The following is a 15,207-nucleotide window of genomic DNA, read 5'->3' as shown; positions in this document are numbered from 1 at the left end:
GGGGCTCTCCAGCGCACCTGGCGGCCTGCTTGAGGAGGATGAGGACACACGGGAGCTGTCTGGCCTGCTTGCTGGACTTGGGGTTCAAGTCACGCAGTGCAACGAGGCCGTCCGCTCCCACATAGTGCTGGGAACAGCTCATCGGTGTTGTCCACAGAGGCTTCTGCTACTTCCCTCTTGTAAAATACTATGCATTGAGTTTAAGGGATTTAGTATGAAAAAGAATAAGATATATTTCATCTTTTAATACTGGTTATATCCTGAAATGACTATTTTGTATATACTGGGTTAAGTAAGTTCATGTCATGTTTTTAATGTGGCTGCTAGAAAATTTTAAATCACACCTACAGCTCACATATTTCTGTTGGACACTACTGTTCTAGTGTCAACTCCAAGGGGTTATCAATGCACTGTTTTCAAGAAACGGGCCAATTTTAAAAAGACTTTTCACTTACTTTAATAATTGGAACTGGTATGTTGAATTCCATGGGGAATTAACTTTTTTCTCTTCTAATTTGTAGGAAGAGCAGTAAACCTCATGAAGACATCATTGGCATCAGATCTCAAAACCAAGGCTCTTTGGCCCAGGGGAAAAACTTTTTAATGAGCAAATTTTCATCTCTAAATCAAAAGGTGAAACAGACTAAATCCAATGTAAATATTGGCAACCTACGAAAGCTTGGAAACTTTACAAAACCTGAAATGAAAGTTAACTTTCTAAAGCCAAACTTAAAAGTAAATCTTTGGAAATCAGATAGTAGTCTTGAAACCATGGAAAACGCAGGTGTGATGGATAATAAAGTCCAGGCAGAGTCTGATGGAGAAATGTCTTCAGATAATGACTCATACCACTCGGATGAATTCCTTACAAATTCCAAGTCTGATGAAGACAGGAAGCTAGCGAATTCTTTGGAGAACGTCGGGCCGATAGACTACGTTCTTCCTAGCTGTGGTATTATTGCGTCAGCACCCCGACGAGGTAGTCGATCCCAGTCTGTCAGTAGCACCGACATGAGCATTCATGCTCCTTCAGAGATCACTGTTGCTCATGGAAGTGAGTTTGGAAAAGGCTATGAGTCTCCTTTGAAAAAAAGTCCTTCTGCTGACAACATACACATATTGAGTGGCTTTGCCAAGCCTATGGATATGTACTGCCACAGATTTGTCCAAGATGCACAAGACAAAAGGACCCAGCTATCAGAAACCAGATCTGCTTGTCAGCAGGTTAGTGAGGAAGGCAATCAAATGGCCGACCAAGCTTCTAATGAAGAAACTCAATCTGAATCAATGGAACAGATACCTTCTCGACCATCTCAACTAGATGTGTCTTCTTCTGCAGCAGGCCCACAGTTTTTGTCTGTTGAACCAGTTGTATCTCAAAAGACCCCCGACTCTGGATCCAGCATGCTTGAACTTGAGACAGGGCTCCATGTAACTCCTTCTCCTTCAGAGAGCAGCAGCAGCAGAGCCGTCTCTCCCTTCGCAAAGATTCGAAGTTCCATGGTCCAGGTTGCTAACATGACCCAAGCTGGGTTAACCCAGGGGATAAATTTTGCAGTGGCAAAGGTTCAGAAGAGCCCTGCAGAACCTGAAATGGTTAATGAAGTCCAGCAAAATGAACTTAAAAATATGTTTACACAGTGCCAGACACGAATAATTCAGATTTAGTTTTTAGCCACAAAGAATCCTTCTGTGGCTTTTAATCGAAAAAAAAAAATGAATTCACATATTAGGCTATTTTAACCTGTACTGTCTTTGAATCTAGGGATCACAAATTCTGTTTATTGGGAAAAGTTTTAACGGGAGTGTAAACCTGAGATTTCCAAATTTGAGTGTCAGAAGAACAGAAGTGCGTCATCCTAGAACATGTAGACCTGAGTAGCGTATACACTACAGAGCGGTTTGTCTCTTTGAAAGTAATTCAGAAATAGTTAACTTTGAGACATAATAACCTGAACCTTTTTTGGAGTGGGTGAGTGGGCTGAGTAAAGTACACACAAAGGAGGGTCATGGATAAATTTAGAGGATTAGTGTTATTTATAATTTTTGTCAGTTCATTTCTGGGTATTACCTCACAAGGTAAATACATTTAGTTTTTAGAGATTTTAAAGTATTACTAGTATGGAGAAGCATTTGAATATAAAAAATGATTGGTTTAATTTTGATGGCTCAACCGTTCCCTATGAAAAGTTGAGTTATTGGCAGTACAGTCAAGAAATATACGCCCATTTGATCCTAATTTCCCCCCATTCTACTTAAACAACTTTAAAATTTTCTGCCACCTTGTACACCCTGAAGTCTAGGAGGATTAAGACTTGTCAGTTATAAAACCTGAGACATCAGATGTGAATACCAGCACCTATTAATCTTGCTGTTTTCAGGTAAGAATGTTCATTAATTGGATATTGGTAATTCTTGAAAGCTCTCAAGGTTTAATTTTTTTTGTAGGGGGCATTCTTTCCCATCTTGTATAGACTATTACAACTGTTGGAAATAGTTTGAAGCACGATTGTGCTAAAATTGGTTTTATGACTAACCCTGACCACATGGAACCAGGGCTTCTGTAAGCCCCATACATTAAGGAAGTTGCATTCTTCATTCCAAACAAGTATTGGTTTGGTATCTTTAGAGCCTTACTCTGTTGAAGTGATTCTCAGCTAAACATGTCTGTTGTAACTTTGATAAGTATTTCCACTTTTGTTATTTATATATTAGTGGTATCTTTTTGTGTGTGTGTGTGAAGTGTCAAATCTTGTAACTATTTAAAAATAAAATACCATTGTAATTTAAAGTGACAATGTATGAGAATTCCTTCAATATCTTAAAGATAATGGTTTGATTTTTAAATCAAATTGAAGAATTCATAATAAGCAAGGTAAGTTTTCTGTAACTGAACACTTGGTCCCAGACTTCTAAAAAAAAAAAAAAAAAAAACTTGACTCTTGAAGTGTTTTCATGACTTTAAAAAGGTTAAAATGGATCACAGAACATCAAATTTTAAAACCCAAACACTGAAACTAAATGTGTTATCCTGCTCTTATCAGTTTTCTTGAAAATACTGTGGCCGGCCCAGTGGCTCAGGTGGTTGGAGTGCCGTGCTCTTAACGCCACTCTTAATGCTGCGGTTGCTGGTTCGATTTCCCACATGGGCCAGTGAGCTGCTCCCTCTACAGCTAAGATTGTGAACAACAGCTCTCCCTGGAGCTGGGCTGCTGTGCCAGCTGATGACTGGGGGGAGCACAAGGCTCATAATACCATCATGGGCCAGGGAGCTGTGTCCTACAAACCAGACTGAGAAACATCGGCTTGAAGGGGGGGGGAGGGTAAGGCGAAATAGGGGGGGAAAAATACTGTGTCGTGACATGAGAGAAAATATAAACCAAGTCCTGTAATAAAATAATAAAATGTGTTTTAATTGTCACCCCAATAAATTAAAAAAAATGTTTTAAATTCCACAGAAATTATTAGTTTCATTTTTGAAAACTAAAATTGAGAAAGCAATTGTTTAGTTCCAATCAGAGTGTCTGTTCAGTTTTAACATCGACAAATCTTAACTGTTCCCGTGCGTAGCAAGGGAGCAAAGGTTTTTCTGAGCCCAGAGTTCTAGCTCTTCCTACCTGCGTGGGACTTGAGGATGACACCATGCCGCACACCTTCCATACTTAAGTTTACATCTGCTAATGGTTTTCCACCAAGAGGACACAGGATCTCGTCAACACAGATCACATGCGGTGAGTTTTATTTCTTTTGAAAGAGGGTTTTCCTTTCAAGGGAACTTTTCTGCAAGATTAAGCAAGTTACGTACTTCTCTTTGGTAAATTACAATTCACATTGGCACAATAAACACACAGTAACTAATCTACTCTCCTGAATTTTATTCTCACAAATCCAGCTGAGCTTTCACTTCTAATAAAAGTTTAAGGAATATCTAGTCTACCAGTTACAAAAGTGAAAACCAGTTAGAATTTTAAATATAAACATTATTTACATTAGTTTATAAAAATAGCTTTGAGTTTAGGAAAAGTTGAACAACTAATAATTTTCACTTCAGTTCACGAGGCTTAATACCTTGATTTCCAAGGCTGACCCTGTTTCCTTGGTTAGCAATGTCAGTTTAGGGGAGTGTGGATCACTGAACTGACCTCTGATGTTTCCAACTAGGTGAGTGACTGACTAAAAGAAATTAACCTTTATTTACAACCACTGATAGCTTAAGTAATGTTCTAACCTTTCCAAAGAGCCTTGATGCCACAATTACACTGCATGGATTTACTTTCTAGTTGTGGATGATGACATTGTTCTTTTAAAAACTTGTATGTTACAACTGTAATTGGTCTGGGAAAAACCTACCTATAGTTTTCTCAGTGCGTTCCTGGACTAGCAGATGTTAGTTGATCTAATACATTTTAATTGATAAAAAGTTCAAAATCTAATACAATCATCAAAGCAACTAAATGACATTTACTAGGGAAAGAAAAACCATTTTTTTAAAGAAGGCATTTTTAAAGTGTTATTTTGCGTTCTTCATATTTGAGCAAAACGTCATAGGGCAGAATTTACAAGTGAGTCCTATAAAACAGTGGTTCTCAAATGTACTGGGGTGAAATGAGAAAAATGACAATGGAGTGTTTTTTTCCAAAAAGCTACATTTATTCCATTTAAAGGACTATCTCTTCTTCTGAGATTGCCCTCTTATGAAAAAAAAAAATGGTGATAATACAGTGATTTCTTTCAGATAACTTGGCAAAATAAATTGGCAACCATGTCCATCCCAAAAATGTTTGGAAATATTACTGGTCTATGAACTCCCAAAGTCCGGGAACCACTGATCCCTTAAAGAGTAGTTTGCAGGTTGTTAACAGCTGTTCAGTGGAAACAAGCTGCTGTGGTCAATGTTTGGGAAATGATATTACAGGATTTGACATGGTCATGTATTGAATTAATAGCAAGTGTGCCCCATTCCCCAACCTTGGAACACTAAACAGACCCATTGTTAATTGTAAAGACATAAAAATCTTAAGTGAACAATTCCTGACTTTGGAATTGCAACAGTTTTCTTCAAATGAAGTTGAAGTTAGCATTTCAACAGTCTGGCCTATCACTTAGCTGAAGCTAAGGAAATGGTATAATCAACATCATCAATATTAAACTTTTAATATCAAATAAATTTTTGTACATTGTTACTAATTTATATAATTATAAAACAAACTTCAAAAGCTCCATAAAATCAGTAAGGTAAAAGCCCTTACTGAATATTATATAAACTTCAGATGTTACCAGGCTTGATTTCAGGAAAAGTCATTGGTTTTTAATACAAATTATCTACAAAACAATGTGGTATAAATGATATTTGAATTTTACAATAGTGTGGCTACAATTTGCCCATTACTCTTTCACATGTATTAGATCTTTAAAGTTCATTTCCATTCACGCATTTCTGCTGTTGGAGCCTGGTTCTTCTCAAAGACTCGAGCTGCTTTGCTCTTAGCCACCGTTCTCTTGACAGTGTTGTCTGACCAGCACTGAGAGACAGAAACCTAGTTTGAGATACAGAAACAAACTTGAGTTAAGACCTAGGATAATACGTTGTTCTTTTATTTTTAAGACTTCGCGAGGAATACTGGGTTAGGAGACAAGAGCTCTAGTAGTAGTGACACTAATAAGTCAAGAGCCAAATGAGACTTCTCTTAGGTTGGTGCAAAAGTAATTGTGGTCTAAAAGGTGAAAAAAAAAAGCAAAAAACACAATTACTTTTGCACCAACCTAATACAAAGGAATCTTTTAAGTCGAATTTGGAGGGTGAGTCACTCTTAGAAACTTAAAGAACAAGGAACCTGGCTGGTTCCACTGAAGTGATCACTGGCCAAACGCGATTTCACTTCCACGAGCCACTTCATAAGGTGGTTTTAAAGGAAAACAGTTCCTTTCTATTTTTAGAAGGCTGCCTCAGTTATTACTGAATGAATCAAGAGTTATACCCAGCTTAGCACAAAAGCAATTATGGACATGCACTACTCACCGAGCTACGATGAGCAACTGGTGGAGGTCATCAGCTGTGATGCTCTGAGGATCATTCTTGCGCATTTCCACAAAGTCATCTTCCACTGCCTTTATCAAAAGAGTAAAGGGACTTTTAACACCATTCCTCAGGAAGAAATCACATTTGCATTTAATAGGGAAAAGGAAAGTAATGTGGTCTCTTGACTGATGTAAAAATGAAGTCAGCCCTGCCTCTTAGACAATAGAGACAATATGGGTGAAAGTATTGAGAACCAAACTTTTTACATACAAATAATGCTATCAATGAAGATATTCCAAACAAAACTCGGACTCATTTGAGAAGACCAGGCAGACAGATATAAGTCGACAACTTGCATAGCAAACGTGATGCCTTTAAACACAGGGAAGAATGATGTCAGCAAAAATGGCAGAATAAGGACCTCTGAAAATTCCACCATTAAAGGGAATAAGAACACCAGTAAAAATGATGAAAATCAGCTCCTTCAGAACTCTGGAGAGCAACCATATGCTTGCAGCAGTCTGAGGAACACTTATTTAGGAAAGAAGAACATGAAGCTTTGAGGTATTTCACCTTGCCCTATTCCCCACTCCCACCCCACCTGAAAATGGACAGCCTGGCAACCACTGAGGAGGGTAGTGGGGCTGGAGCTCTCAAAGCACCGTTCCCAGAGAATTATTATGTGTTGGTGGGTCCCTGGAAGAGCCCATTTGCAAGGTTGTCTTGTGTCTCCTGCCTTGGAGCTTGCCCAGTGTGAATAGCCTCTTCCCCCAGGGCATTCCTCAAAAAACAATCAGAAGCAATTACTAATCCATCTTGGATGCCTCAGGCATTGGATCGGAGTTGTGGCAAACGGCAGGCTAACCAAAACCCTTAAAAGGGAATGAGATGTCCATAGGGGGCTTTGAAAACTGTCTGTATGTGTATAGGTGTGTGTGTACGTATGTATATTGGGGGTGCCAAAAAATGTATACACACGACTTGCATTCATCTTTTGTTATCAGTATGTTTAGTATTAGAATTTTAATACCATTTTTTCCTTTCTTAAAATGTGTATAATTTTTTTGCACCCTTTGTATTTATAAAGACCCAGGAATTTCGAAAGCCATATGCATGCACAGGTCTGTGTGCACGCTCAGATCTGAGCAGGCCCTAAGCTTTCACTTCTGAATAACCCTGAGGCTCTATGCAAGCAGAAAGTGAAGGAAGGCTAGGGCAGAGATGTAAACTGCATGGTTTTTACACGTTTTGATGGCTTGTCCCCACACAGAGCCCCTTGGCTGAGATTGGGAGACATACTGCTCTAGACATCTAAGGAAATTCAGTTTCTATCCAATTGTCGAGTACTAAGCTAACAGAGCAGAGACTTCAGTGTCCACATACAACACAGAACACAGACTTTATAGAATTCAGAAAAGTCATTAAACAGTAACAACAAATCCTAGGGAGGGGGAGAAACTGTCAGAGCAGAGTTGCCACATTGTATTATTTAAAATGTCTTGTTTTCCACACAAAAATTAGACATACAGAGAAACAAGAATGTATGACCCCATTCATCAGAAGAAAAAGAAGTCAACAGAAACTGTTCTTGAAGAAACCCAAATACTGGACTTACTAGACAAAGACTTCAAATCATGTTAAATATGTTCAAATAACTAAAGGAAACCATGTATAAAGAACTAAAAGTATGAGAATGATGTCTTGCCAAATAGAAAATATCAATAGAGATAGAAATTATTTAAAAAGCGAATAGAAATTCTGAAGTTGAAAAATTAACTGAAGTTAAATATTCATTAGAAAGGATCAACAGCAGATGTGAGCCAGCATAAGAAAGATTCGGCAAACTTGCGGGTAGGTCAGCTGAGATTATCCAGGCCGTGGAACACAAAGCAAAAAAGAATGAGGAAATATGAACAGAGCCTCAGCGACTTCTGGGACACCATTAAGTGTGCCACCAAGTGTCCTGTATACATACGGGAGTACCAGAGGGAAGAGAAAAAGGAGCAGAAATAATGGTCAAAACTTACCAAATATCTTGAAAACTTCCCCAAAATGTGCATTAATATGCACATCCAAGAAGCTCAACAAACTCCAAGTAGGAAATGCAAAGAGATCCACACCTAGACACGTTAAACTGTCAAAAGCCAAAGAGAGACTCTTGAAAGAGAAAAATGACTTCGTGTACAAAGAATCCTCTCATCAGAAACCGCAGCGGCCAGAAGGCAGTTGGAGGACATACTTGGTGGAGGGATATACTGCTCTGGACGACATACTGCTTTTTAAGTAATTGAAACCGGCTGAGAAAAAAAATCTACAAACCAAGAATTCTACATCCAGCAAAACTAGTCTTCAAAAATAAAGGAGAAATTAAGACATTTCCAGATAAGCAAAACCTTAAGAAAGAATCTGTCACAAGCAGATCTGCCGTACAAGAAATACTAAAGAGAGTTCTCCAGGCTGAAATGAAAGGACACAGCAAAATAACTCGAATCCACAGAAAGATCACTGGTAAAGGGAACTACACAGGTAAACATGAACACCAGAATAAATGTCTTTTTCTTTGTAACTTTTCCCCTCTGATTTAAAGACAGCTGTATAAAGCAATAAATGTGCTAATGGACATACAATGTATAAAGATGTAATCTGTAGGACAAGACAGTACCAAGTAAGGGAGAAGGAATGAAATGATAAAGAAGCCAAGTTTTTTTATACTATTGTGATTAAACAGGCATTAATCCCAAAGGGGTGGTTATAGTTAATATGTTAACTGTAGCCCCCAGGGCAACTACTAAGAAAAAAAACTGTAGAAGAGAAGACATGGAAATTAAAATTGTACGTTAGAAATATCTACTTCAAAAGATGATAATGGAGCAACAGAGGAACAAAAAGGCACAACACACAGAAAACAAATGGCAAAATTACCCTATCAGTAACTACAATAAATATAAATTGGTTAAATAGTCCCATTAAACACAGGAATATCCTTTATTTTAACCCAAACATACCTTGGTTATTTCATCAGATATGCTATAATCCAGGAACCTCAAGAGGGTCAGATAAATGCGGAATTTATTCAGCACGGAAGGCAGCAGCGCTGAGAGAAGGCTGCTCATGTACTCCTCCATGTTTGGTGGGATCAGCTGTGGCTGTAAGTGGATCTGGCAGTCTGCCTGAAAAGAGGAACAGGACACAGTATTTTCCAAGTGCCCTAACTTAACCTAAAACTGTAGGAGGATGGATGCATCGTCTCAACCAGCCCCTAGGGGAATTTGAAAATGTTATTATTGGGGGGAGGTCACTTTTTAACATGAATTTACATAACTGTAACTACCTCAGCAATAACTAGAAAAGTTATTCTTTTGGTTACTTGTGATTCCTCAATGGTGTCTGCAAACAGGTAAAAAAAAGGTAGCCAGCCTCTAAAAAGCAGCTAATCAAACTGCTTTCAATGTGTCCTTAATCATGGAATATGTATTCTATATCTACACTTTCCCACAGAAAACTTACTGACCATTTCATTCTCATTCATAGGCAGTTTTCTCATAAATCACAAGTGAACACTTATACAGAGACACTACATACATTTTAAACGACTGGGCATATTTCTCATCATTAAGAGCTCTCTCCATCAGTCACTGATGATTTACTTACCAAAGCATTTCACCACAGAGCATATAAATAATTACCAGGTAATTAAGACCACTTGAAAAGGAACTTGAAAATATTTCTCACATAACATTGGCAGACAATGGGCAGAGACAGCAAGAACAAAGGTCTGGCTGTTAATCAGGCAAGTTGCAGTCAGCTTCTACTTTCTATGCTTAAATGTGGGAGTGATTGCTCCCAACAGCTTTCTTCGCTTGTCTTGTGATTTCCTGATACCTGGTTCTTCATAGATACGGTTTCTATCCCAAGGCAGGAACAAAATAATCAATTCCCTTAATCAGCAGCCACAATTTTGAAATAAGCTTAACTTATTAGTAGTAAACAGTACCAAGAACCAAAACAAAAATATAGGTATCATTCCAATGCAACCTCCCTCCATTTAAAAATGACTCATTGTACCGGTAGGAGTGATCGCCCCTCCGAAGTAATAAAAACATTAATATTGCAGGGGAATTCCATCTGGTGGTAACTGAAGTCATAATCCACCTTCTGCCAAGTTATTAGGTTGCTCAGGGCAGTCACATTATGAACACCTAAAAAAGCAAGAAAATAATTTTTTAGTCATTTGATGTTAATCATCTAAACAAGTTGGTTTTGCTGACACTGATTATAAGACATGAGGTTTCTACTGCTTTAAAAAAGTATATGAGGCACTGTCCAATTACTAAGTTAAGTGTTCATTAGGTTTCTATGCTTCCCACACAATATTTGTCAAACTAGACAAACGTATTTCTGGGGCCAAGACCCCCCCACCCCCCAAATCTAATACGGAGCATCAGATATGCAACTAGGCAAAACATGGGCTCCCAGTCAGTCTGATGACTTCCTGTGTGGTGTGTTCAACAGGGCAAAAATAACATGGTAGAGCTAAAACTATTTATCCATAGAAACAAGGTTACTGACTTGCTACTCACTTTTGCCTTAAATGTAACCAATCTACACTGTTTACATTGTTTTTAACTCTACCTTTTCCTCCTGAACTTACCACCAGCATAGTGTCATCTTAATTCTCATTTGAGCACAGAAAAAGCAATCTGCTTCCTTGTAATTTTATAATGTTCCGTAACTGAGCTAAGTCCAAACAAGCTGATGTACTATTTTTTTCAGATATTATTTGAAAAAAATTTTTAAATTTCACACTGGGTGGTAAAAAAATGTTCTAGATCTTTTCTACATTTTTTTTTTAGGTAATATATGACTAAAGGCAAAACCTCTTCCCTCTTCAGCCTTTAAAAAGCTACTTACTAACTTGTCCTATCGTACTATTTTCATAAAACTATGACAAAACATAGTTGATATACACAATTTATAATATACACTTGAATGAAATCTATACAAGCATTTATCTAAATACTTATGAAATGTGAATTTGTCTTTGTTCACAGTTATTCTTGTAAGAAATCATCATCAGGTCTGGCTTTCGTGGGAGGTTAGAAATGGAAGGAAAATATTCACGTACGTACCTGGGGTGTCAAGCTGGCCTTGTTCCAGGAGAGTTTCATCGATTACAAGAGAAGTATTGTTGGGGAGCTGGAGGAGCCCACTGACCAAGCGATTGGCTGTATAGTCTTTGTGGGGAATGAGTTTCAAATGGTTCATGTTCTCTAGAGTCATTTGTAGACGAAAGGACTGCAAAGAGAAATTTTTTAATGAGCAAGGAAGTAAGTTTCCCAGTTTTAAGAAAACATATTTGGGGTTAAACAGTTTTATGCGAAAGATCTTAATCAATTTTTAAAGGAGTAGTGTCCTGAGCTCTTAGAAGCAAAAATATATCTATATCCTAAGTAAGAATTTCACTGATTCTACGAGCTGCTTTATTCTCCACTATCTTGTTCAGTATTCTTGAAGATTTTTATTTCACCAGTGAAGCAGAAAAATGACAAGTGAGCTACCCAGAAGCTTAGCTTCTTTAACCTACCACTGGGTATCAAAACAGAAAATGTTTATTTACTCATCAAGATGGGGAGAGAAAAGCCTGAGTTTTCTCTGTGCTCCCTGGACTAAAATCCAGGGTGTGAGAGAAGGGTGTCAAGGATGAGATAAGATATATTTTCCAAACTTAAGAGGTTTTTTGTACTTTGGCTCCGTTGAAGTCAAAGAAAATGGGGGTGGGGGGGGGGAGGCACATTATAGATACAAGCAAACCACCCCTAAGAAGCAGAGCCTGTGAAACAAAAGATGACCATGAGCAGGGCCTAGCTGTATATAAGCAAGTTAATTATACTTAATCTGCAAAAACTACACAAGATATTAAAGAGGCAAGTGTTCAGATGCACACAAAGGATACCAAATTGCACAAGCAAAGTGGCATCAACTGAGTGCAATTTTAAGGGAATTATTGCAATTGGGTTCATTGTTAAATTTACAGACATTTCTGCTAAAGCATTAAAAGAAAAGTGAAATGTTTAGGGGCAAGCACATTTTAAATTATAGAACCTGACAGGGTTTGTTTCCCCATAATGACATCTATTAAAATCTCAAAGTTAAATACTGGGTTGAATTAAAGACAACTAGATGGATTGTTAAAGTCTGCTTAGATTTATAATACAAATTTGTATTGATCTTACTGCTGGAACAAGATGTTGAATAATTCGATATAAGTGTTCAGTGAAAGTACTATTCCGCGGGCAACCACTCAAGTTAACTGTAAATTTTCCTAGTGGAAGAATGTCTCTTCTTGTGTATCTAGAAAAAAAAAGGTATCAATCAATAAGATACTCAGGTGATTTCCATCAAAAATTAAACATGGGAAAATCAACTTAGTGGTATTATTCAAAATAGATTATGCCGATCAGTTACTTTATCAGAATTAACAGCAATAAAAATAGCAGCCAATGACCAGGGACTGTTCTGAGTCCTGGAATGCTTTCTCATTGAATCCCCACTCGGAGGTAGGTATTACCGTGTTTCCCCGAAAATAAGACTGGGTCTTATATTAATTTTTGCTCCAAAAGACACATTAGGGCTTATGTTCCGGGGATGTCATCCTGAAAAATCATGTTATTTTCTGGCTAGGTCTTATTTTTGGGGAAACACGGTATTATCTTCGTTTGACAGATGAGAAAGCTGAGGCACAGAAATTTTAGGTAACACGACCAAGTTCACACAGCCAGGAAGTGGCAGAGCTAGGATTTGAACACAGGTAGTTTGGTCCCAGAGTCTGTGCTCACTCACAACCATTATGTCCTACTGTCTCAAACCCTCTTCAAGCAAAGATTTGTAAAAGATGTTTACTGCAGTGTGGTTTAGAATAGAGAAAAAGTAGGAAAAACGAACATTTAGGGAAATGGTACAACTGTCTATAATAACATACTTGGCAGTTGTTAAAAAGTTCATCAAGAATGATGATGTTTAATACATATTAAGTGGTAAGAGCAAGATATAGATCTGTGTTTAGAGTATAGCTGAGATCTATGTAGGAATGTACACGTATGTAAAGAAGTGATACAAGCATGTACCAAGATGTGTTAACTGAGGTGATCAGCTAAGTTGTGAGACTACAGATTTGTGTTTCCTTCTCTATGCTCGTGGAACTTGCTGAAGGCACGCATGTTACTCTTGAAACCAGAAAACAGAACTGTAGTGAGCTGAAAGGGAGGGCTGCTCACCTCCACATAAAAGTTAGATGTGCACACGACAGACCTCATTGACTGTTTTTAGACAAAGAGCCTTGGAATGTGTATACAGAGAACTCAGAATGCAAACAGGATAAAACAGCTCACTTTACTCACCAGCCAGATCCTTTATCTGACTTTGGCTCTTAAATTTAAAGAGGCATCATCAAAATGCTAAATGTGTAACTCAGAGAAGGTCAAAAAAGGAATGTGTCTGTGACGTGGTGTAACACTTGTTACACTGAACATATAAAAACCACTTGATGGTGACGCCTAATAAAGTGAAACACAAGATTACCTCAGAAACTCTGCTGCCCTTTCCCCTTTCAACAAGGCACAAACTCCCTAAATTCCCACCAGGAACAGAGCACTTACACTGTAGAGATGAGATGTAATATAAGGTATTCAGCAGCCAAACTATCTCCCAAAAGGGCATGAGTGAGGAACCCAAGCAGTTCTGCTCTGACTGGAGACAATTCGGACATGAAACTTGAAACAACTGGAGAAGAAAGGGAGGCCAGATTCAGAATCAACACAAGTGTCTTAGGTTAAAAAAATAAACAGGTGGAACAAAAAGCACAAGTCAGTACACGACTAATACAGACTTGTCAATAGGTCAGTAAGAGGTGCCAATCTTCAAGATAAGACAGTTTAGGTACTCTCCCCTCCCCCACTTTAATGAAGAGAATTCCCATAAAGGACAATGGGCAGAGACAGTGATCAGGAGCCGCCCGACTCAGTCCCACCGTGTGCACACGTGCGTCACGGGCAGCTCCGACACACTGGGGACAAGTCTGTGGCTTCAGCACTTACACTTACAGGTTTTGCTCTCCTCTTTGTTAAGGCAAGCTGGCAATAACGGATTGATGTGCTGCAACTTGTGGGCTAAAACCACATGAATCCTTGGCACTAAGGAGGCAGGAGGACTGTGTACTCTCTGCTCCTCGGCTGTGTCCGTGCATTCCATCGGATCCAGCAGTGAGGAGGCGTCCCTGCGGAGGGGGAGAGCGCATGTTCTGAGACGTCAGTCTACACATGTAAAACTACAGTGAGAATTCAAGCCAAGCACAGTTCCACCTGTACATCTCCTAGAAGAACAGAAATGGCTCATTTGTTGCCTCACACAGATTTCAGGCAAGTGGATGTTATGATACAATGTATTTAGTCCATTCTTCTAGAGCAGTGTTTTCACTCAGTATTAGGGAATGTGGGGTCCTGTGTTCCAAAGTTACTTGGGTTCCATACTGTCACTGCACTAAATGGGACATATGAGTAGTATGTCTACTCACTAGGTTATTTCAAAACACAGAAATTCTTTCTTGAGCTATCAGCTGGGACATCAAAGAGGTCACAGAATGTCTCAAAAACGGGTATTTTTTCTCAAAAGCCATCAGGTGTCTATTATTCATTGTGTGGAAAGTCCATTATCTCTGTCTTGCTACTGTTGTTCCTAAATTTTATTCTTACACGAAACCTCCCTTGAATGGTGAGTAGACAAGCAATGAAAATAAACTGAGTTTTTCAGACTTGCTAAATAAGTGAGCAGGTGATAGATGTTTGTGAGATGACTGAAACAAGATGACTAAAATGTTTTTAGATCTCCAGACCTCACAGACTGACCCTGCAGAACCATCACTTCATACCATCCTCCTTAAATACAGGAATGATAATGATAATCTGTATGTAGGGTGTATGTCCCGGGCATGTTCTTCACTTCGCACACATAAATTCAGTAAAGCCTCACAACCACCCTCATTTACAACGGGGAAACAAAGCCACTGGAGAAGTTAAGCCCAAGGCCGCACAGCTAGTAATGGCCACACCAGGATTCCAACCCAGGCCAGCAACCTCAAAACATAACAAACAAAAGTGAGGAAGAGCTGGTTCTTCAGGATGTATTGCTGGGTG

At 38.6% G+C, this 15,207-nt stretch overlaps 2 protein-coding genes across 6 annotated transcripts in view; one reads left to right on the top strand and one right to left on the bottom strand.

The window, feature by feature from the left end:
* Positions 1-2,791, top strand: part of INPP5F (inositol polyphosphate-5-phosphatase F) — a 75,714-nt gene extending 72,923 nt beyond the window's left edge. For 3 of the 4 annotated variants that reach the window (XM_019725298.2, XM_019725297.2, XM_074338971.1), the window contains one exon: positions 522-2,791. In XM_019725298.2, the coding sequence (XP_019580857.2) occupies positions 522-1,668 (1,147 nt within the window). In that variant the 3' untranslated portion in view covers positions 1,669-2,791. The remainder of the gene's footprint in view (positions 1-521) is intronic. The other variant, XM_019725299.2, reaches the window with a different exon arrangement.
* Positions 2,792-3,722: 931 nt separating this feature from the next.
* The window catches only part of MCMBP (minichromosome maintenance complex binding protein), a 38,331-nt gene continuing 26,846 nt past the window's right edge, over positions 3,723-15,207 (bottom strand). Inside the window, exons 9-16 of one of the 2 annotated variants that reach the window (XM_074338973.1) lie at positions 14,119-14,291; positions 13,675-13,798; positions 12,253-12,370; positions 11,149-11,314; positions 10,085-10,218; positions 9,025-9,189; positions 6,020-6,108; positions 3,723-5,537 (exon numbers count right to left, since the gene is read on the bottom strand). In XM_074338973.1, the coding sequence (XP_074195074.1) occupies positions 5,411-5,537; positions 6,020-6,108; positions 9,025-9,189; positions 10,085-10,218; positions 11,149-11,314; positions 12,253-12,370; positions 13,675-13,798; positions 14,119-14,291 (1,096 nt within the window). In that variant the 3' untranslated portion in view covers positions 3,723-5,410. Of the gene's footprint in view, positions 5,538-6,019; positions 6,109-9,024; positions 9,190-10,084; positions 10,219-11,148; positions 11,315-12,252; positions 12,371-13,674; positions 13,799-14,112; positions 14,292-15,207 lie in introns of both variants that reach the window. The other variant, XM_074338974.1, reaches the window with a different exon arrangement.

This window comes from Rhinolophus sinicus, linkage group LG07 (assembly GCF_036562045.2).
Source record: "Rhinolophus sinicus isolate RSC01 linkage group LG07, ASM3656204v1, whole genome shotgun sequence".
Lineage (NCBI taxonomy): Eukaryota > Metazoa > Chordata > Mammalia > Chiroptera > Rhinolophidae > Rhinolophus > Rhinolophus sinicus.
Note: the sequence above shows the minus strand (reverse complement) of the source record. Positions and strands in the feature narration are given on the sequence as shown.